The 24741-nt window shown below is 38.2% G+C and overlaps 1 protein-coding gene across 2 annotated transcripts in view; it reads left to right on the forward strand.

Moving 5' to 3' along the window:
- Positions 1-24741, forward strand: part of AUTS2 (activator of transcription and developmental regulator AUTS2) — a 1152295-nt gene that overhangs the window by 314067 nt on the left and 813487 nt on the right. For both annotated transcript variants that reach the window (XM_036280264.1, XM_036280265.1), the window contains exon 2: positions 11219-11431. In XM_036280264.1, the coding sequence (XP_036136157.1) occupies positions 11219-11431 (213 nt within the window). The remainder of the gene's footprint in view (positions 1-11218; positions 11432-24741) is intronic.

Raw genomic sequence — 24741 nt, forward strand, 5'->3', positions numbered from 1 at the left:
CCTCGGGTGAGGATAAAAAAAAAACAACAAAAAAAAACATTAGTGGTTATGAAAATATCATAGTCTTTGCTTTATATTCAGAAATGGTCTGACCATTTAGCAAATCATGTCTAGTTGTCTAATCAAAACCAAGTTGGGACAAAGAACTTGAAGGATGCTTACATAAAAAAGAAATCTCACAGATATATTTAATGATCTGGAAAAAAAGCTTCTACAAAATTAATGAACTCTTGCCTTGGCCGGTTTGGCTCAGTGTTTAGAGCGTCGGCCTGCAGTCCAGAGAGACCTGGGTTCGGTTCCTGCTAAGGGCGCGTACCTCGGTTGCGGTTTGTCCCCGGCCCTGGTTGGGTCGTGGGGGTGGCAACAACTCGATGTGTCCCTTTCACGTTGACGTTTCTCTCTCTCTCTCTCTCCCTCCCACTCTGTCTGAACAAAATGTCGAAAAATGTCCTTGGGTGAGGATTAAAAAAAAAATTAATCAACTCTAAGTTACACTTGTTGAACATTTTGTATGTGCTAACTAGTTTGTCAGGACAGTAACATTAGAGAGGTTGAAGGAACTGAAGAAGTCATCCTGAGGAGAACCCTCACGCCTAGCTGTCAAAATAGATTGGTTTCTGTCCTTGAGAAACCAGTTACAATTAGTTTGAGAAGGGATGTGACAGTTATTTGTGTGGTGGGAGGGTGTGTGTGTGTGTGTGTGTTAGTGTGCATGCATGTTGATTCTGCGCTTCACTGCTCTATAAACCGAGTAGTGCCTACCTGTCGCCAGTGGGAAGTTGACTACGATTTCTGGGAAGTTGGGAGAAAGTTATAGAATTATTACTAAAATAATAATAATTTCCTAGTTCTCAAGAAACACATCTGAACGACTTGGAAAACATGAACCATAAAGAGACTGTCTCTCATCTATATACCCTTCCCAGTAGGCTGTATAAAAGTATACTTGTATTCAGAACCACATAATTTGAATTTTGCAAGAAGTTTCTTTTCCTGTTACTGAATAGTTCTAAACATTAAATTATTTTTATGAAAGGATTTCCAGTCTGCTGAGTGGACAGAATGTGCCTCCCTGGTATGGGTGGGTGGGTGTGTAACTTTGCTTTCTTAAATGGGCCTCTCCAAGAAGTAGTTCCTCACTTCCAGCTTCTATGACAGCAAAGCCAGCCCTAACAAAAGTCAACATCAAGGTGCTTTGTGCTGCCCACTAATGCAGATTTGGCCTAAGAGCCAGAGCTAGAACTGCTGGTGGTCTTCCTTTTTGCACCTCCTTTGTAAGATTCTGAAATTACATCAGGATTTACCCCTCTCTCTTTTGGGGAAGATTTAAGGGAAAGAATAAGGATCAGAACTAGCATAGCATGGCAGAGAGGAATCGAGGACTTTTCCATGGCTCAGAATCCCAATCCTTATCTCCTGTGGTTAATTTAATTTCACTCTTTTAGAAAAGTGAAATGAATCGATGCACTGTTATCTTTTCTTAAGTAAATTAAAGATTCACTGAGGGCCAAATATCCACATTATAGGTTGGATTCCTGGTGCATACATCATTTTCTCTAGTTTTCCCCTATAATCACAATGCAAGCTCAGAGAAGGCCACCATTCCAAAATGAAAGCTGGAATACCTGTCTCTTCCAGGACCTCTTCCAGGACAGGGAAGTAACTGTTCAGCACACACCACTTACAGAAACTACAGCAGTATTGGTATGCTAATTGCTAAATACTTCTAGAGACATTGGTCATTTAAAATGAAGATGATGTGGTAGTATTTGGGTACCTGGGGAAGAGAAGACAGGAACACTTTAAGGGAAGAAAAGCAAAGTTTGTGCCTTATTACTAATCAGGATCAAATATCTGGATAGGAAGAGGTTTTTTACTGGCCAATCAGGATCCTCATCTAGAATATCTGGATAATAGTATCAACCATTCTGGATTTTTTTTTGTATTTATCTTCAGATAGAGCAGGAGGGAGAGAGAGGAAGAGAGAGAGAGAGAGAGAGAGAGAGAGAGAGAAACACATGGACTGGTTGCCACCCACACGACCCCAACCAGGGCTGGGGACAAACTGCAACCAAGGGACATGCCCTCCTTAGTGAGAACCAAACCCAGGCCTCTCTGGTTCGCAGGCCGATGCTCTAATTGCTGAGCCAAACTGGCCAGGGCTTATTTTTTTTTTTTTTTTTTTTTATGTGTAGGGAGATATTGAGGCCCAGTAAATGGTAATTTGTCATTGATATCAAGTCACAAAAATGAGAGCAATGACTGACATTTTCCCAATCAGTCCCTTTTTTTGTTTTGTCTTCTCTTGAACTTAATAAAGTGTTTTATGATATGCCTGAAGCATCTGTTCTCCTCCATTTTTGTAGTTAGGGAACTAGTAAAGATTTTGCCAGGATTAGTGAGGGGCTATAATTGGATAAGTTTGAAAGCTCTTCCAAGAAAGGCAGAGAGATGGAATAGTCTGATTCACAGCACTGTGGAACGATCTCTAGAAAGAAACATTCATGGTGTTCTTATTTCTCTAATTCATTTATTCAACACCATCTTAGTGTGTGCCTCATACAGTGTTCTCTGCTAGGAATTCAGGGGTGATGAAGAAGTCATAGCCACATTACTGTGGAGCTAAACTTGAGTAGTAATATGGGGAAGAGCCAATTTACTCATTATTTTGCTACAGTGTAATAAGTACATTAATTATTTTCCCATCTTTTGCATGGAATGCATAGTCAAAAAATGAATAATGGCTAAAATAAAAGGGGATATTATTAGAATTACACAGCTTCTCACAAGTGTGTGTGACTTTAGTAGATTAGATTTTAGTGAATGAGAAGGCAATAGAAATGTGTGTGCTCTACTTTTCTCTCTTGAGGTAGCAACCCCGGCTTCTGTTTGCCCTCTGAAAGGCCTGAGAATTGCTTGGTGCTCACTTTCTCCTCTGGCTTCCATTGTGCTCTACTCTGTTGTGTGGGTTCCTTTCACTTTTTCCAGTCACCCTTTGTGTATGTTACTGCCCTTAAGCCCTTGCTGATGAGATTTTCTGCCTCAGTCATGCTTTCCTCAGCTTTCAGAATGTTGCTGTTATGGAGTTAATTTTTTTTTTTCCAGGTTTCCTTTTCGTCATGCTGTATTTCTCAGATTATCTGGAGGGACTGTAATCCAATTTTAGGAATCCTTCAGGGCTAAGAGCCTAAACTGTTTTAAGCAATAGCATCTGGTTGCCAGGGACTCAACCACTTTGAGCATGTTAAAGTCTAACAGCAGCCAACTCTCAATTATCTATGGGAATGGGAGACTGCTGGGACATTTTCAATTCACAGAGTGTGCAAAAATCTCACTTAAGCTGATAGTTGTGATCTCATCCCATAACTGAATTTAGAAGGGTTTCTCAGTGTCTGGTTTTGTGTTCCTTTTGTGGTTTTGTTCTTCCCTTCTGAAAATCGTACCATACCTTTAACAGATGTTTTTATACACACAATTTATCTGTACTTGATCTCTCTGTCCCTCTCTTTCTAACCTTTTTCCTTCTCCCCATTAGATCCTCTTATATCATATGTATCAGGTATTAAGTAGATTTCATTAAATGCCTGATTTTTTTTTTTTACATTGAGGACAGTAAAAAATTATTTGTTTTGTTTCTTTGCTTTTTGATCAAAGTGTTCATGAGAAAGGTTGTGATCAAACAATAACCAGGGTACTTGAGAGAAAGATAGGAAAACTTTATGAAAGATTAACATCTGAAAACTGAGAATTGACTGTTAGAAGTGAAGAAAGTAGGCACCAATGTGAGCTCATTGCTGAAAATGAGGTGAAGACCATATGCACTGCTCCTCAGTCTGACTGAGACATTAATGTTCACAGCTGAGTTTTCTCCAGTGGAAACTTGATGGCCACATTATGGGCTAAAGCCGGAGTGTGGTTGTCCCTTTGTTTCAGGAATCCGAAAAATGAGTTTCTTTTCATGGAGGCTGAATGCAATCTTGTTATTGGTAATAATAACATGAAGTTTTGCATGATAGCGAGAGTTGCCATTTTAAAAATAGCTCTGTTGCTTTGGCCAGTTTGGCTCAGTGGTTAGAGCGTTGGCCTGTGGACTAAAGTGTCTCAGGTTCACTTTTCGGTCAAGGGCACGTACCTCGGTTGTGGGTTCGACCCCTGGTCCTGGTTGAGGTCATGTGGAAGAGCAACATGTCTTTCTCACATAGACATTTCTCTCTTTCTCTCTCTCTCCCTTCCGCCATCCCTCCCACGCTATCGAAGCAAAATCAGTGGAAAATATCCTCAGGTGAGGATTAAAAAAATAGCTCTGTTGATGCATAATTGACATATTAGTAAACCACACGAATAAAAAGTGTAAAAGTTGATAAGTTTTGACATGTGTATATACCCATGAAACCATTGCCACAGTCAAGATAATGAATATGTCAGTCCCCCCAAAAGTCTCCTCGTATCCCTCTATAATCTTCCTTTCTGTCTCTCCTAGGGAACCACTAATCTGCTTTCTGCTACTATTGGTTATTTTGAATTTCCTAGAATTTTATATAAATTGAATCATACAGATTGTATTTTTTTTTTGTCTGATTTCTATTACTCAGCATAATTATTTTTGGATTTATCCATGTTATAGTGTATATGTTAGTTATTGCTTAGAAATATTGCATTGAGTTACATGACAGTTTACTCATCTGTTGATGTATATTTGAGTCGTTTCCAGTTTTAGGCTAAAATAAATAAAGCTGACATGAATACTCATGTGTCGACATGTGCTTTTATTTCATTGGAGAACTATGTAGCAGAATGGTTGGATCATGTGGTAGGTGAACTTAGAACTTTTAAAACAGTGGCCAAACTGTTTTTCAAAGTGGCTGTACTGTTTTACATTCTTACCACTAGTGTATGAAAGTTCCTCCACATCCTTGCCCAAACTTGGTATGGTTATTCCTTTACACTTTAGTCATTCTAATCTGTATGTAGTGATATCTCATTGTGGTTTTAATTTGCATTTCTCTAATGACTACTGATGTTAAGCATCTTTTATGTGTTTATTTGCCATCTATATGTCCATTTAGATCTTTTGCCCATTTAAATATTAGTATGCTTTCTTTTTAAGTAGTTTTGGTAATTAAAAAATATATTCTAGATACAAATTTTTAAGATAAACACTTTATAACACTTTTTTGTTGTTATTAATCCCCTCCTGAGGATATTTTTTCCATTGATTTTTTTTTAGAGTGGAAGAGAGGGAGGGGAAAAAGAGAGTGAGCTTGAGCTCAAGCTTGAGCTTAGGAGAGAAAGAGAGGGTGAGAGAAACATCGATGTGAGAGAGACACATTGATTGGTTGCCTCCTGTACGTACCCCAACCAGATGAAACCTGCAATCCTTTGGCGCATGGGCTGACACTTTAACCACTGAGCCACATTGGCCAGGGCTGTAACACTTTTTTTTTTTTTTTTTAGTTTCATGGCTTATCCATTTTCTTAACAGTGTCTTTTGAAGAATATAAGTTTTAATTTTTGATAAAGTGTAATTTATCAATTTGTTCTTTTATGGATTGTGCTCTTGGTATCATATCTATGAAATCTTTGCTTAACACAAGGTTAAAGTTTTCTTCTATTCTCTCTTCTGCAAGTTTTATAATTTTAGGTTTTAAATTTAGGTTTATGATATTCAGATATTTACTTGTTCCATCAGCACTTGTTAGAAAGATTATCATTTCTCCCCAGAATTTCTTTTTCACTTTCAATGAAAACCAGTTGTTCGTGTGTGTGTGTGTGTGTGTATTTCTAGACTCTTTGTTGCATTGATCAATTTTTCTATTTTTATGTCAGTACAGGGCTGCGATTTTAATGCAGTGTGAAGGTAGCAGTAGAGAATACCTTCCCTGCTGCTCACCTAACCCACTTTAATATTACAGTAGCTCACTGATTTGCCTGTTACTTCATTAAGCAGCCTGAGTTCAGGGATTCTTTCTTAGTTATTTCTAATAGGTGACAAATTGTCCAGCACACAGTAGGTAATTTGATTTTTGTTTTTAAAAGATGTATACATGAGGTATTGTCTTTTGAATGCCCTGTTGGTTATTTTGTTTGTAAATTCTTGTAGTCTTTTCTACTTATGGAAAACTCTAGGTCCTGAAAACCTGTTAATAAGTCCATTTCAAAATTTCGAAGTGGGGGACCAATGTGAACATATCCATACAAGTTTTAAGTTTAAAAAGAGCTGTATATTTGTTTCTTTGTGATTTTTTCACTTCTTGTGATCATTATATAAACCCTTTTACTTCTTTTGCATTAGGAAGAAGTTATGGAATCATTGTTTGTAGAATCATTTCAAAGCACACACAAATGTAATACAATAAACCAACAAAGGAATTGACAGACTAAAATGACAGCACACAGCCATTTTTGATGGTGATAGGCACAGCACGTTTCCCCTCTTCTGTCTTTTTTGTTTTTTTCTATGCAAGTCCCTCAGGTCAGGTAACTAACAGAAGAGATTCTGTTTAAATTGTGCCCCTCTTCCCAAGTACACATACACATGGGCACATGCAGGTACACATACCACGGATGCTTTGTAACTGATGGGCTGCCCTCAGATTAGTTTGGTTGGAAAATCACATGGAGACTTTCTTTCTAAAACACATTTCATGCAAAACAGACAAATCATGCCCCCATTTTCTCGTGTCTCTGGCTTCAGCTATAATCAGCCCTGAAGCCCACAGTGTTTCATCTGCAGTTTGTTGCTCTCTCCCAGTTTTCACAACACTGAACCATCTCATTTTAAAATTCAGGAGTGGCAGAGCAAACCTTTGGTGGAAGATTGTAATTTGGGATAAAGCAAAGTCAAGAACAAGATCACTTGTCTTGGTTACTTGGTCCCAGAGCCTCTCAGCATATACGCTGCTATGACCCTGCCCTCCATCACCAGTGACCTATAAATCACATAATTTCAACTATTCATGAAACCTATTCCCATCTGTTGTTCATGGCTTGTGCGCTTACCCCATCTATTGCCAGCAAATATGTCTAAATCTTTTTACCTCACAGCCAGCCTTCTGTTGTTGGCTGGCTGGCTTGCTTTCTTGCTTCTACTGTGATTGTCAAATGAATGCCTTAAAGCATTTTTACTGATCTCTTTCTGATCCCTCTGCCCTCCTTCACCTTCCCTCTCAGTGCTTGCTTGATAAATGCTTCCCTTGCTGACTATGGGGCATAGTCTGTTATTTTCAAAAAGCACTGCAGATAATTCAGATGGATATTAATTTTCATTGAGAATCATTAGCCTAGATCATAGTAGAGTGATAAATTATCACACCTTTGAAAATCATCATTTATTAATTCTAAAAAGTTATTTTGTACACTAGACAATTATACTCCCCATATTGTAGCATTATTTTATAGACTGCCCATGTGTTTTAATGAAATTCATAAATTAGTTGCTAAGAGTTTGTTGGTGGTGAGTTTTTATGAATGTATATATGCCAGTAATTTTCAACCAGTGTGCCACAAGAATTTTTAAAACATGCCATACCTAACTATCTAGTCAGGGGCACTGACCTCTTTTCTTTTAGATTGTCAAATAAAAAATGATAGCAGCTTACACAATAATAGCTGTCCAGTGTGAATGAATCAAAATTATACTTATTTTCTTTGTCAGATAGGCAAAAAATATAATATTTTTTTTGGTATGCCACAGAATTTCAGTAATTAGTTTATGCATGCCATGAGATGAAAACGGTTGAAAATCATTTATATATACACATATACACATGTATGTAACCATGTGCACAGCTCTTTAGAATACTAAAAGTTCATTGATTTTATGATCAATCTATTTGTCTTTAATTCTCATTGTTTATCATGGACAATTTTTGTCTTTTTTTTTGCTCCAAGACAATCATTGGAAAAGTTAAACGATTATTTTAATGTATACATCATAAGCAGTCAGTAGATATTTATAGAGGGAATAAAGAAACAGTGGCCTGGTTTGTTCAAGAATTGTTCTAATGAGCCTATGTAGTAATTTATAAACAAAAACTATACCTTTGTAAGAATAAAGATCATCTCTAGTTTTTGAAAATATAAACCTCTTAGATAATAAAAACCTTTAAAACACTGTTCATTTTTTCTTTACCTTTTAAGCCACCACCTCTATACATGCTTTGTTCCGGTTTCTCTTACCCTCTTGCCCCTTTCCACACACTCTCCACAGATGGAAAATCTCAGTATTGATTGGAGTTAAGGTGATTGTACTGCTGCTGCTAAGACTTCAGCAGGTCTCTTACAAGCTAATGTCACGGCATGGGGTCTGTTTACTTTGTGTAGCTGTTCTGCAGTACAGTGAGAATGCCTTGATTAATATGCTACATGAAAATAAAATGAAATTGGAAGAAATTATACATACTCATAAATATTAATTCACATTTGTATAGAATGGTGCATGATTTTCAATATACTTTGGAACACCTTCAGTATGAAAGATTTGTTCTCCAAAGAAAATGATGTAATTTTTTAAAAAGCCCAAGTTGATACATTGTTAAATATCATTTGTTGATTAATTCCATACTGTACATGCTTGTGATGCAGGGCAGTAGGTGGGTTGTATCATAAAGAAAGAAGTTTGTTTTGTTTTGCTTTTTACCCTATGTAGAGTTTATATATTATTCTTAGAAGTGGTGCAATTTAATCATATTATATAGAAGCAGTCCACAATGAAACTCACCTGGCCACTTCTGCTAGCATTGCCATTTTAGCTGAGTGTCTTTTCATGGTGCTGACTATCATGATTACACATGAGACTACGTACTGAATAGTTTGAGCTCAGCAGATGTCTGAAATAGCTGGCTGGTAGTGGACACTGGACAAAGGTATACATATAGCAGACTTTATTGAACATTTACCATGTATTAGGCATAGTGTCAAGGTTCTGAGGCTGTGGAACCTTGCTGTGCACTTGCTTTGATCTCACCTTGTTCCCTAAACACTTCTTACCACATCCTTATTGCCTCAGGAGAGCTGCCTCTTCAGTGGCAGAGGGTCAATCATTTGCAGTGATAGCAGCTAGGTGCTAGACCAGAGGTGCTCATTTGCCTTATAAGATTATCTTTGGAATCTTTTTGCTCCAAGGACAAGGCTTTTCTTCTTTTCTGGGGCTTCTTGCTATTTTCTGTGATCCTTCTTGTGTGTCATTGGTGCCTGCTAGATTTCTTGATTTCCCACTTCAATTAACTATTCTAGCTTGTTTCACTGTGTGTTAGAGGCAGCTTGGGGTATTATTAAATCATTATCGTGGTTTGTAGTTTTATGTACTTTAACTGGTTGTCTAATTTATTTATTTAGCAAGCATGTCTATATATGACCTGTTATTTGCCTGACTCTGTATGTAAAACTCTAGGCTTCCTGATATGAAGGATGATACTCTCTGCCCTCATCCTTTTAAGGAATCATGCCATCAGTTGCCTTTTGGCCTTTGTACCAGCTGTTCTCTTTGCTCAGACTTTCAAATATAGGTCAGTTGACAGTCATCTTTTCAGATACAACCCCCTCTTCTGGTCTAGACTATTTCATCCAGTTTTAGTACCCTTTACCTTTCCTTTAGAATAGTGAGTTCAGTTTACAATTATACATTTGTGTGATTCGATTAGTATTTGTCTCCTAAATTCTAAGCTCTATGAGGTGAGGATTTCCAAACCCACACAATTGTTTTCTTAGCATTAAAGTGTTAAGTTTGTACTTAGTAGATACTAGGTGCACAAAATGTATTTGTTGAATGAGTAAAACCTGAGAACATTGCTTTTGTATTATATAAAGTTCTCCCTGAGTAGGCAGCACTGCAAAAAATCCTTGAACTAGAAAAGAGAGAGCTGTGGAAGGGAGGGCTTTTGAGGCCAAGGCAAAGTAGTCATAAAGGTCCAAGGTCTCAAACTACTTGCCATGGTTTATCTGGGGAAAGATAACAAAGAGCCCCGTGTCAAGTGGGGAGTGTCGGGAATAGTAGTAGACACAGTGGAATAGATAACTGCTTCAAGAACATTGGCTATGAAGGTGAGCAAATAGTGGTATTTTGAGAAGGAGAAATGGATAAAGGGAAATTTTTGTTCCAGTTTTGTATTTTTTTAAATGTGCATTTAGAATCATAGACACTGAGAAATTAAGTGGAGGTGAGGCTCTATGAAGGAACACTTTTCAGTGTAAGGAGTTTCATATCCACTCACTTACAAATGATAGCGTGCCAAATCATTTTAATTTTAGTGCTTAATGTGACATTTTTCAGGGATTAAAGGACATTCTCATGTATGGAATCAGGTCATAACTGAGCCCATTTCACACATGGGCTTAGAGTTGCAGTGACTTGGTCTAAGTTTCATAATGTATAATGTCAGTGCCAGGGCTCAAACCCAAGTCTTTTGGGATCTCAGTATGTCCTAGGATGCCTGCAGGCAGATACTTCTGTTAGGTTGGGTAGCCTGAAATTCTTGCCTGTAGTTTCTACAGATGCTACTTTGTATTCCAGAATATTTATTACCCTTCTCTTACCCTTTCCCCCACCCCCAACCACACACACACACACACACACACACACACACACACACACACAGAGGAATAAATGAAAAGTTGCTTTTGATCTTGGTGATAATATTGTTACATTTTGAAAAGAAGATAGGAATTAAGGATGCTCAGAGGAACTTGTGGTGAAAATATAATGCATTAAGGAAACATTTTAATCTTACGAATTGACAGTTTCTTTCTTGCTGGCTGGCATCCACCTGGCCCTGATATGTTCTGTCTTGTGCTGCTGTTTTTGAATAGTGCATGCACTTAGTACTCCTTTTCGAAACATAAGTGATGTACCATCTTGGAAAGTGAAAGTGAGTGTTTTAAGCTCCTTGGGGAATATTGTGTGCTGGGCCCAGAACAGAATCAAATGGAAGCCACCCTCACAGGCAGCAGTGAAATCCCATTGAATGGACAGGTAGTTTGTGCTTAGTTGAGGTTTTTTTTTTTTTTTCCCCCAATAAGAATAGAAAGGCTATATTTGTGGTGGCATTAGGGATTCAGAAAAATAGAGAGCCATGTTTCTTAGTTTTAGGTATTCTCATGTCCCACTTTCCTTCCTTCCCATCCTCCCTTTTAGTAGTAACTCCAGTTAACCTATATTTTGAGTGTGACCTTAGATACCTAAATAACCACCACTTGCCTTTCTTTCTCTTCTTTTCTACAGAAAGATGTAGCACTTAAGCCTCAGGAACGTGTGGAGAAACGCCAGACCCCTCTGACCAAGAAGAAACGAGAAGCACTTACCAACGGCTTGTCCTTTCATTCCAAGAAGAGCCGACTCAGCCACCCACATCACTACAGCTCCGATCGAGAAAATGACCGCAATCTCTGCCAGCACCTCGGGAAGAGAAAGAAAATGCCAAAGGGAATCAGACAGGTGAGGAAGCTTGGCTTTGTTCTTTTCTATGGCTGCAAAATCCCCTCTGTAGGTACCTGTTTCTCTGTGGTTCTTCCTAACAGGTGGAGAAGATATCCTTGTGGGATGCTGGAAGGCTGCCTGCAGAGTTTTGTGCTTGCTTCTGAAAGAATATACCAAACCAAGCTCAGTGTTTTTTATTATGATTTGAAACTTAAACATGGTGCCCTTTAAGTCAGATGTGCTCTGTGTAACACTTGATGCTGCTGCGATTGGCATTCAGGGCAGACTGACTGAAGTCTTGATGGTAGTCAAGGTATACTAGCTGGAGGGGAGAGATCCTTATAATTAGGACAAATAGAACAGGGCTAAAAATGGTTATCAACATGTGAGCAGTGCCTTGCAGAGGTTTAAATCTTCCTGGGAAGCTCAGATATTGTGGTATGTGGGAGAGCAATGGTAAAGAAATGAATTTGCCTTCCGGATCCTTAGTTGCTCTCTGTAGCCCATAATTCAAGACTGTCTTTCTGATCTTCTGACTATATGAAAAGTCTGGTAGTGGGGCTTACTGGTCTGTTAATAATTAGGTTTCAATGATCCACAAGAAAATATAGCTCTTGGCATTTGGAGAGCCTTTCTGCCTGTGGAAATCCCCACATGAGAGATTAATAATGAGAAATGAAGCTGCTTATAGCAGTTTTTCAACACAAATCCAGAGGCTTTAGTGCCTGCTGTGTTTACCTGTGTCCTGGGTGTGTTTTGTTTGTTGTTGGCGGGACCACTGGGTGGGGTTGATTATCCGTTGAAGGAAACAGAGAAAGGGAGTATATTTCACAGAACAAGTGCTCTAATTAGAAGCTGAACAGGTAATTTCTCGTTTGCACATGTTTCTCTGCAGAGGGGGGAAGATCTGGGATCATATAAAGCAGTGGTTCTAAAACCTCATAGGTCATTAGAACCATAGTAAGCCTTTTGAAACACAAATTCCTAGCCCCTCCTTAGGACCTAATGAATTAGAATCTCTAGGGGAAGAGGCACAGGTATTTGTAGTCTTAGAAAGTACCTATTTAGTAATGGTTAGGCCAGTTTGGAAATCATTCGTATAAAGCATCAAGAGTATATTTTTGGTTATGATTTGTAGTTAAAACGTTGGAAGGACCAAAAGCTTCAATAAGATCTAGTGGACAGTTTGGGGTCAGAGTTCAACCTGATAGGCAGGTAATAAAGGATATATTCCTGAGAAGAAATCTAGAGTGATGGAGTTCTGCATGGACTCAGAAGGATCTCAGGGAAGTGTCCCCAAATATGACATACAGAGCAGTTTTTCTAAAGGTACATATATCCTGGAATGAACTTCCAATTTGTAGTTATATTAGTAATTATGAACATTTATCTAATGCATGCCATGTTACATAGTCATTCAATGAGAGAGTTTGTGTAGTATAATCTGTAATTCTTACAGCAATCATAATTGGTAGGTAATATGGTTACTGTACAGATGGGGAAGCTGGGGCTCAAAGAGATAAAGTTACTTGTCCCAAGCCACTTAGCAGTGAGGGAGAGAGCCAGGGTTTAGACCCAGATTTCTTTGACTTGCTCATTATACCTGTATGTTCTGCTTTTATTGATTGAGAAGAGGATTGGGCATGCAGGGAAAGAGAATTCCAGGTCATAGGATATAGGGGATATACAAGTATTTCTAGAAACTACTTGAGTAGTTTAGTCAGAGGCAATGATTTTAGTCATAGAAGTAGCTTATGGAGGCACCAGAAAAAATTGGGTAAAATACCTACCAAGTTCAGAGAGCAGAGAAAGCTGGAAAGTTTGAAAGCAAGTACATTTGGATGAAGGTTTATTTTTTTTTATTAAAATAGTGTGGTTTTTGTTTTTTATTCTTTTTGGAGAGTGAATAGGGGAAGAAGGGCTAGATTCCATGAACAGTGGTATTTGTGACTCCCAACTCATGCCTCTCTGTGTGAGATAGATGAGAAAAGTAATGTTTCCCAGTGGAGAGAGGTTGCAGTGTAACCACCACCTCTCCCCCAGGCTCTCCCTCCCACCAGGGTAAGTGGAAGCTTCTTACCCTTGCAGACAAGAAACCAATTTAATTCTGAGCCTACATTAAGCCATGGTTCCTCATCTTTGACACTCTTATTCCCAGACTTTTCTATCCTCTGTCCTCAAAATTCTTTCCACTTTGTCCTCTGGTGAAAGAGTTTATGATAACAAAAGAAATCTAGGACTGTATGTCTCAAATTTGAGTAGCTATTGGTCTTAATGATCAGCCCTTCCAGTAGTGGTATTTGAAATCAAACCTATCCTTGTTTTAAGTAAAATATTTGAAAAGCAATTATATTGACTCACTCTTTATGAATCGGGGAGAAGGAAAGAACAAATCATATTTTGAACTTTGTAAGGGTTTTATAAACAAGTGGTGTTTTCTTATCTTCAGTGTTCATGTCAAAATATACTATCCAAATTAAATGTTATTTTTTCTAATAGAAAGGGAAGTAGAAGCTGATAACTGAGATAAAGCTCTAATACTTTTCATTTGCAATATTCCTAGAATCATTCACATGGGCTTCTACGAAACCCTGAACAAATCACGGTCTGTTGTTGCCCACCTATACAATGAGAGGTTTCTCAGGCTCTTTCTTCTGAGTTCCATGTTTCTTTAAAATTGTGACTAACACAGATATATATAGTGCTATTGAGGTCCGGAAAGGAAGTCCATGCTGGGTCTGGAAGTAATTTAGTTTTGTTGTCTAGCTTATTGGCTCTGTGAAGACATTTAAAGGAGTGAGATGCATTTCTAGTGGAGAGAGAGGCATGGCTGGTTGTGCGTCAGCTTAGACAAGTGTCATCTGTTGTGTGATCATTGGTAAAAGGTGACAACATGAGTGTTTAATGACCATGGTAAATGTTCAAAAACTTGTGCTAATGATATTTGGGATTGCTTTTCTATCTTGATAGATGCCTGCACACATCACAATTACTTTTTTCTCTGCAGTTGCCTCTTATCAGATAAGTAACTGAATCTGACCATCTTAGCTGGGAGGGAACCTTGAAATGAGAATGGACCTTGAGGAGAATTTCTAAATTGATGGATTATTGTTTAGTGCCTCTTACTGAGTGAGTTATAATCACAAGAACTACAGATGAAAGAGGGCAGTAGGAGCTGAGAATTTAGTCTTTATTTTTGACTTGGTGAGAGTGGATTAGGTTTGTATTTTAATAGGAAATGGTACTTCCTGAGCAAGCAACTTAATGCACAGCTTTCCTATAATTATGGGAAGATGTTACTCCTTAGTGGAGAGGAAATAATAGGATTTTTTTCTGAGAATCTGTTGAAGGCAACTAATCTTTTTACTGTGAGAGTGCAATTAAACAGTTTTATAAGAGAGATGTGTAGTTCTAAAACCAAACCACTTTTTACTTCTCTTACCTGATTAGAAAACCTCAGTTCTCATGATGTTTTTCCATATTGTTAAAGGAAAGCTTTTAACCAGCACTTAATCATCCCAGTGGAAATTATTTGTAGGTTTTTTTTGTTTGTTTTTTTTAAAGTATAAATACATACTGACTTAGAAGATACTGAGCTGGCAACTGTCTTGTAAAACTGTTGCATTCTTTAATATGGCACATTTGAACACTCTCCTTAATTTCTAAAGGGGGTTAAAAAAAATAAAGGAACAAGTTAACTGTTACACAAAAGGAGTACATGTCTTTCTGACCCCCCCCCCCAAAGCCTGTATTTGTCCTCTACAGAACTATTTGTACAATGAGCACTCAGCTCACACAATGAGCACTCAGCTCACACAATGAGCACTCAGCTATTATATAAAAAAGTTTTAGCTCTTACTAACAGGAACATGGTAGTTTCTTTTTCCTACTTAGACTTGGGAGAGGGAAAATCAAAACAGAAGTTGTGCCCTGGCCGGTTAGGCTCAGCGGTTAGAGCGTCCGCCTGCGGTCCGGAGAGGCCCGGGTTCGGTTCCCGCTAAGGGCATGTACCTCAGTTGCAGTTTGTCCCCGGCCCTGGTTGGTCGTGCGGGTGGCAGCCACTCGATGTGTCCCTTTCACATTGATGTTTCCCTCTCTCTCTCTTCGTCTCTCTCCCTCCCACTCTGTCTGTACAAAAAATGGAAAAATGTCCTCGGATGAGGATTAAAAAAAAAAGAAAAACAGAAGTTGTACAGGTCTTCTCTGTAAGGAGCTTTATTCTCTAATTGGGATACCAAGCCACGTTGAAATCACTGAGAACACGATGAAGTGATGTGTTGCCAAAACTTAGCCAAATTATGACTTTCTCAGCAGCATTTTGGGAAAACTTAATTCTTCCTAGCGTTCTGAGTTAAATTTTCTTTCATTATATATAACTTCTAGACCACAAGGGATGTTTAAAAAGTACTTTATAGTTTAAAATACTGAGTGCAAAAAGCAGTTTATTGTTGTTGTTGTTGTTGTTTTCATCCTCACCCAACGATATGTTTCCATTTATCTTCAGACAGAGTGGGAGGGAAGAAGAGAGGGAGGAGAAAGAGAGAGAGAGAGAGAGAGAGAGAGAGAGAGAGAGAGAGAGAGAAACATTGATGTGAAAGAGACACATCGTTTGGTTGCCTCCCACACCACCCTGACCAGGGCTGGGGACTAAACCGCAACTGAGGTATATGCCCTTGATTGAAATCGAACCTGAGACTTTTTGGTCCGAAGGCCAACACTAGTAACTGCCAAGCCAAATTGGCCAGAACAACAAAGCAGTTTTAAAAATAAACAGTGAGGAAAAGTTGGCAAGTTCAGATAACCCTAAGATTTGGTTCTGAATGGTTATTTCTAAATTTCTGTTTAGCCCATTAGTAGTCTGTCCTTTCTGTCTCTAGTATGAACTGAACCAGAGAATACAGACCTAAGTGAACTAGAGAATTTGGGGATTATATGCACTATTATGACTGACAGACACCAAGATGGATCATCAAACTAAATCCTAGAGTCTCCTTTCTAACTAAATTTTAAATGACAAAAATCCATTTATCTAAGGGCAGAATTTCCCAGAGAAAGAGGCATCCTGTTGAAATTGCTTTTAGGCAAGGAAGAATACCATTTGACAGGAAAATAAAGGAATTTGGGATTATTTCAGGAGTCCAGCTAGATAGACTCTAATCTTGCTGATGAGACTGGCTTATGTGGGAATGCCTTATGTGGTTTTTAAAATTTTATATAAAATGAACTGGGTAGGTATTGCTTGTAAGAAATAGAAGTTTGCTTTTCTCTCTGAAAATCTAGTAAGGCGATATCAAATGTGGTGGAGGATTTGGAACTTAAAATGAAGGTAACAAAATTGTATACAAAATTATTAATTGTAGATACCAAAGATGTATACTGATTTCTAGAAAAAAGAGGGATTGATCCCAGTGCTGAGTCTTTAAAATTAGAGCTTTTGTTAGCACTACACCTAGTGTATTTAATACAAAGCATCTGCTTTGTATGGCTTTATTTGGAGTAAGTGGCTGTGTTGGTATAGAAGGGTTCAGGTGAATAAGCCACCATCTGTACTTCTACTCATCCTGATGAGGCAGTATCTCATCCGTGCTCTTTTCCTTTACGAGCATTTACTACCAGAGGCTGATCCTTTATTTTAGTTGGACTGACTCATATTGTCTGAGGACTTCTCAGTGACATTTGTTACTAGTAGAAATTAACTTGCGAAGGAGGATTTATAATGGAAAACTCTGATTAAACATATCTGGTTAAAGTCACATTTCTGAAGAGCTGCTAATTAATTTTGGGTGGAAATCCAGGTTGAAATCACACAGGTATTTATCCAGCTTGACTCTAGAGCCTACAGGTGTCTGGAAATCAGAGCATTTGATACACTGATGTAATTAGGAATTACACCTTAATAATGAAAGGATATATGAACTTTGCTCTGTGTTCTTTCATAAATACATTTGTTATATAATGGTTAAATGACTGAGGGTACCTTGAGCTACTATCAAGAAATGTGAGCAGCAGTTAAATGATTTCTACTTCATACTTCAAAATTTCAAGTTTAATGTGTTAATTGGGATTTTTTTCAAAAAGAGTATAGTTACGTGAAAATTACAAACTGAGATATTTAATAAAATTATTTTTTTCTTCTTATGAATTTAAGTTGCATATTATTTTGTTTTCTTTGTCCAGACTACATAAGTAAAAATAAAAACATATACAGTGTAAAGAAAGATTGGGCCAAGAAAGATTAGCTTATAGTCGCTCTTGGAATCTTAATTGACTTGGAATAAGGATAAAATGACAGTTTTTAACATCGTTTATTGAGGAAACCCCAATTCAGGCTTATCTCTGTTCAGAATCAGTTGTGTATTATGTTAGAGGTATTTGTTTGGAAACCTGAGACTAGTACAACAGAGTATATGAACGGTGTTTTGCTTTGTTTTGTTTTAATGTGGGCATTTGGAAGCAGTGATAGTTTATTGTTTTAGTTCTACAAGTTTTGATTGAGTGTCTCATGATGCCTTACATTGTTGTCTGAGATGTGTTCCGTCAGCCCTGAATGTTGGTAAAAGTGAGTATAAACATTATTTGACTTCATCCAGGCAGGTGAGGCTCAGTGGTTGAGCGTCAACCCATGCACCAAGAGGTCACTGGTTCGATTCCTGGTCAAGGCACATGCCCAGGTTATGGGCTTGATCCCCAGTGGGGGCATGCAGGAGGAAGCCAATCGATATATTTGCTCATCAATGTTTCTATCTCTCTCTCTTCCTCTTCCTTCCTCTCTCTCTAAAATCAATAAAGAAAAAAAAACAATAAATAAACAAAAATACCAAAACACACAAACAAAAAACAAAACATTACTTGACTTCAGAGAGACAGATGTATTTGGAGTGATGTGTCCAGTAATACATTTTATCCCAAGTGATTTGTATAATTCCTAATTAAAATTTAGTAAATGTGACAAAAAATGGACATAGCACATTGATTACCAGCTCATAAAATAAAACCTGCAGAAAATAGACTGAAATTGGAAAAGAAACTACAGCAGAATTTTCACTGATACATCACCTAAGGCAATAGAAACAAAGGAGAAAATGAACACATGGGACTACATCAAACTCAAAAGCTTCTGCACAGCAAAAGATACAATCATCAAAATGGAAAGGCAACCCACTGTATGGGAGAGCATAATTGCCAGTGATATATCAAATAAGAGGTTAATTCTCAATATATATAGAGTGCTCATACAACTCAACAAAAGACAAAGAACCCAATTAAAAAATGGGCAGAGGAACTAAATAGACTCCTCTCCAAACAGGACATACAAATGGCTAAGAGACATATGAAGAAATGCTCAACATCACTAATCATCAGAGAAATGCAAATTAAAGCAACAATGAGGTACCACCTCAAACCTGTCAGAATGGCCACCATCAACAAATCATCAAACGAGTGTTGGTGAGGGTGTGGAGAAAAGGAGATTCTAGTACACTGCTGGGGGAATGCAGACTGGTACAGCCACTATGGAAAACACTATGGAGTTACCTCAAAAAAGTAAAAATTGAACTTCCATTTGACCCAGTGATCCCACTTCTAGGAATATACCCTAAGAAGCCTGAAACACCAAGCAGAAAGAATGTATGTACCCCCATGTTCGTAGCAGCACTATTTGCAATAGCTAAGATCTGGAAACAGCCCAAGTGTCCATCAGTAGACGAATGGATAAAAAAGCTGTGGTACATATATACACAATGGAGTACTATGCAGCTGTAAGAAAGAAATATCTCTTATCCTCTGAGACGACATGGAGGGACCTGGAAACTATTATCCTAAGTGAAACAAGCCAAACAGAGAAAGACAAGTATCATATGATCTCACGTATTTATGGAATATAATGAACATAACAGTCTGAGGAATGGAGTAGTCACAGAGATGTGGAAGTGGGGTACAGACTGACAATCCCCAGAAGAGGGTGTGGGGGGGGAGAGATAAACCACAAAACTTATATGCATGTATGTATGAACAATGGACATGGACAACAAAGCTGGGGGCAGGGTGGGGAGGGTGGGGGAGGGGGGAATCAGTGAGGGAAAAAGGAGAAAGAGCTGTAACAAAAATAAATAAATTAATTGATAAAAAAATAAAAGAAAGTAAAATTAAAAAAAAAAAGAATGAGTGGTATCTCAGCTTGAGTGATCCTGAGACCTATAGAAATTGTTCCACAAAACAGTGATGTTTACTAAGTCCTGAAGTAAGGATTTGTTATATGTATGTGTATGCAAAACTTTATTAAGGGCCATTTAAATCTATATATTGTAGAGGAGTATTACTCAGGAGGACAAAGTGTCAGACATGATTCTCAATTCCACCTGCCATGAATTCCTATAATACTAGTGACTGAATGGTGAAGGAACATGTTTTTCACTTAAGATTTAGCCACTACACATCTGATAGTTGATGAGGATAGACAGAACTCCCTTTTCTTCATTAAAGACTGTATTTTTGTGTTAATGTTACATTTTCCCTCTTCTGATGATAAAATGTTATCTGCATGTGGTCAGATTTTAGTTGTAGAACATGAAATAAACCTCTGTGTGTTCTGCATTCTAATCTCTGCTTACAACAATCCCATCCCCACACAAGTCTGTACATGACAGGTAATGAGTGGGAGGTGGGAGTGGGTGGGCGGCTGTGTGGTTTGCAATGGTGTTGGCGGGAGCGGAGCAGATGGTTGTGATAGCCACGTGTTGAGAGATTCCCGTGGGAGTTGATGGTGGTGACAGGCGACTCATAATGTGCTATTTACAGTTTGGGTTTGCAGTCTTTCAGTGACATCTGAATGCTCTTTAGCAACTGCTTTCATTACTGCCTTTCAAGGAACTGCTAATTGAAAATGAAATTGTGGGTGGGCTTTAAGGCAGGCACAAGCAACTCTATGTGGTAAATGTTACTTGATGTAAATGTTACTATTGGATGTCTTGATGCCCAATTTGTAATTATTTTTCCAAGGAGGAAAAGCCAAAGTTGCATTTGAAGATTCAGTATGTGCACATAGGCAGAGCTGAATGTGTCATCTTGCCCAGGGAGCCAACTGTGCACTCATTGGACTGGAAACCAACCCATCTGCCCACAGTCACCTTTGTGTGGTTCTCTTTAAATGGGTACAACTGTAAGGTTATTTTAAATCTACCATTTTGTAGTATTATCCATTAGTTTTTTTTTGTGGGATATCATCTTTCTTCCTCTGTTGTTCATATCGTTTGTATGCAGGACAAAATGATTATCTGATCTTTTGAATTTTGAGAGATTTATATTTAAGTTCTTGCATATAACTTTTCTTCCTGAAAACCTTTTTCTATGATACAGTTGTGTTAAAGGCAATTGAGACCCTCTAGGCACTATGAGGGAAGAGGAAGATGGTGGCTTAAATTGAACTTTGACAGTGGATAACGTTCTTGATTGTCTTATGGCTGCCTCCAGCTACGGGTTTGTCATTTGTATTTCATCTTCAGAGTTGTTGGCTAAAGCATCAGTAGCATTTTTGAAATGGTAGCTTTCATAAGTGTTTATATGTTGAATTGTTTTATTGCCCATTTCAAAATAGCTTTGCACAGAGAAATCTTGTGCTGAACAAGGAATGACCTCTCTCTTGGAAGTGCTGTTAGCTCTCTTTTTAATTAAATATGAAGATAAATACAGTATTACTGCATTCTTTTTAGCTTTCCCTTGAACATTTCAGTGAATAGTATCTGAGACAAAATTATACTGATTTATATGCTTTGTTTGAGTAGGACCGATATTTGCTTTTAGAGAGTCCCCGAGGCTCAGGCTGAGGGAACCTTAATGACACACCCCTTGCTGTACTTAACCCTCAGTCCCATTAGACCTGCTTTGCCACAGGAACCCAACTGTTTTAGTGCACTTGAGCTACTGCTGGGTCCTAATGATGTCTAAAAGAACCTATTTTGTCTTTCTAAATGAATTCTAGAGCATTGCTTATTGATGCAAGCATTGACGATTTTATACCAAGCAGATATAGCAAAGTTCTTGAAGAAGCTTTGGGTCTTTTCATACCTAGGGATGTACATCCTCATCCTAGTGTTCACAAATACACATACACAGAAGCAGGGAACCAAGTGGCTCACAAATGCAGGCAAGTCATGTCAAAGGCCCACCTGGTGTCTTTCTGGAGGCCTGCTGAAACAGTTTACCTGCATTCATTGATCACAGCTCTGCAGAAGCTGCCACTTCTCTCACGTGTCTGCCTACAGTGATACTGTGGTAGGAGGTCATTCGTGATCACTGTTTGCACCTGTGTTTGCTCAGGAAGCGCTTGTGTCATATGTCTTGAAATCATGTAGTACAAAGCTGGACAGGTTCTAATTGTTCTGTGTGGCTGAGATTAGCTATAATTAGATTGAGAAGCAATTAGCTGCATTTTCTGGATAGGGAACATACAGAAAAATGTTTCTCAAAGGGTGATGTTTGGACCACCTATTTTAGAATAACTCTGGGGCTTTTATGAACATGCAAATTCCCAGGCATCACTTCTGACTTGTGGAGCCAGAGTCCCTTGGGTGGGGGTCAGCATGTGGCACCAAGTTCCTTAGGTGACTCCAGTGCGGGTGCTGTCAGTCACACTTCTAAATAAATTGAATTGTACTAATTTTTATTTTTGGAAAAAGGAAAGGGAATGTTGCTATATTGTTTGCAAAACTTGTAACAAATCTTAAAATTTTGAAACACATTTTGTATGAAAACAATTTTATGAATACTAGAACTATATTCTTGTTCTGTATATTTACTAATTGAGTTCTTTTCCATAATATTGTTGGCAGAAAATAAGTGTTTTTCCCAAATGATATAGATACTCTATTACAGAAAATGTTTTCAAAATGGCTACTTTTTAGTAGGAGTTTACTTGAATATAGCCTGTAGTAGACTAATTGTGTTGTAGTCTTCTCTCCTTAAACTTACCAACTCCTTCAAGTAACTCAGCTTTCATACATATGTTAATAGAGTTTTTCATTATTCTTTCTTTTAGATTCTACTTATTTCTTCCTTCAGAAGCACAGTGGTGTTGAGCTCTTAAGGTGTATAACTTTTATGAGTCCTCCATATTACAAAAATTGGTGTTACTCGGTGGCAGTACTGGGGAGGCGCAGGTGTGAATGAAATCTGAAAATATTGCCTGTGTATGAGTGGCAGCTAAAGATCATTAACTGTTTTCTTCATTATGAAGAAAGCTTCAATTTAACAAAATACTGTACTTGAATTTCTGGTTTGGGTTTCACATATTCGAAAGGAAATGTTTTTCTTTCTAAAATTAAATGGAATAAAAACCGCCAGAAGACTTTTTGTTTAAGTAGCAAAACCTACACTTATATGATTTAACAGTTGCTTGAGGTGTGTCAGTAGTAGGTAGCATTTGTTTTTAATCCATTGCTGTGAGAACAGAAATGCTGTTACCCCAGAGATGAGTGCAAAATGATCTTCTGAACAGTTGCTAATGAAATTATCATACTATGAATAAGTCTATTAATAATGACTTTCAATTAAAAAAATACTATCATCAGATTTCCCTAAGAAATAATGAGGATGATGGGAAATGTCTCTGCCTTTCAGGTGAAATATAAAGCTGGGCAGTAGACCCAGCACTCACTGCTGAAAGGTTGAATCGCACTTTTTGAACTTAAATAACCCGCTTGTGTAATTATCACCTGCCTCCTGCCTCCCTGTATTAAAACTCTAAATCTGTGTTTCTCAAATGAATATGGCAGTGGGGGAGGATAGGGAGAGGCACTAAGGGGATGCAATTGTGGAATTGTGTGTGAAGGGGGATACATTGGAATCACTTAGGGAGTATATGCTGACTGCTCCCTTTGTCCTCCAGGTAGAGTGAAGAGACAAATTGACATATCTGGGTATTGATAGGGGAGGATATGGAGTTTAAAAAACTGTTTTCCTGGTGATTCTGACCTCACATTTCTCTGCCTCCTCTTCAAACCTGACAGCCCATCTTTCTCCTTCACTGTCTTTGAGCCTGCCTTCAGGCTACACATTCAGCTCTTTGGCTCTCTGTTCTTACTTTTCTTCTTCCATCCAATGTCTCTTGCTTGCTTCTCGACCCAGCCAGGATTGTATGGAAAATCACTTAGATTAGCTCTCAAAGTTACAGAATGCCTTTGCCACCTGGTTCCATGCTCCTTTTACCATGATAGTGAATGCAATACTCACTGTATCTGGATTCTTACTATAGTTCAGCATTATTTCACTCATTGCTGTTGTACTCTCTTGTTAAAAAGATTTCCGTGATCCTCTATAACCCCCTAAATAAAACCGAAGCTCTGTAGTATAGATCATTTAGATTCTAACTAAATTTGCTCCAACATACCTTCCCAGCTGCCTCTCCTCATCTTTGCTGTCCATAAAACCAAGCTGTAGCTGTATTTGTTGATATTTGCACGAGTCTGGTACTTTCTTCACACTGCTGTTCCCTTTGTTTGGAATGGTCATATTTGTTTTTCAATGATGACTTCAAATCTACTTCTCCTTGGAGCTTTTCCCTCAGGATTAATTACAGTTTCTTCAGAACTCCCACGATCCTTTGTCTATAACTAGGATGACCCCAGAATTTACCACCTAATGTGTAACTTTTCTGAGCGTGAAAGGGGGCACCATTAATAATTACCTTGGAACAATAAGCATAAATCAAGACTCCTTGGAAAAATGGGATATATGGTCACTCTTTTTATAATTCACTTTTGACCTTTTTCATTTTGTACCCTGTTATAGAGTTGGCTGCATATGTGTACCTCTCCCCAGGGACAGTAAAGCTCCTTGAGGACATTACTGCGTGACACAAGGGCCCAGCCAGTGTTGCACACAGTGGAATAAACCTGTAAAACTATCAGCTACCGCTGCCTTGAAAAACTGAGCTACCTTTCTTGTGTTTCATTTCCATTCTTGAACCCTTTCAGTCCATTCTCCATATTGCAGCCATTGTGATATTTTAAAAATATATATTTGATCATATTACTATTTCCAGATGCAAATCGTCTCTGTGCTTCCCAGTGTATCCACGTTGAAATTCACACTCCTGTGAGCTGTTAGGCTCAGTTATCCAACTCCCTGTTGTCTCTTCTGCTTCACCTTCTCTTGCTCGTTGGCCCCTGCCAATCTGACCTTCCTTCATTTCTTCCAAAATGCCAAGTTTTTTCCCACCTTGGGTACCTTACACATGTTCTTCCCTCCACCTGAAGTGGTCCTCCTTCTTCTGTTTGCTTGATGGGCTTCTTCTAATCCTTTAGACCTGAGCTGAAATTTCATCTTCTTGAAGA

This window comes from Molossus molossus, unplaced genomic scaffold, assembly GCF_014108415.1.
Source record: "Molossus molossus isolate mMolMol1 unplaced genomic scaffold, mMolMol1.p scaffold_m16_p_3, whole genome shotgun sequence".
Classification (NCBI taxonomy): Eukaryota; Metazoa; Chordata; class Mammalia; order Chiroptera; family Molossidae; genus Molossus; species Molossus molossus.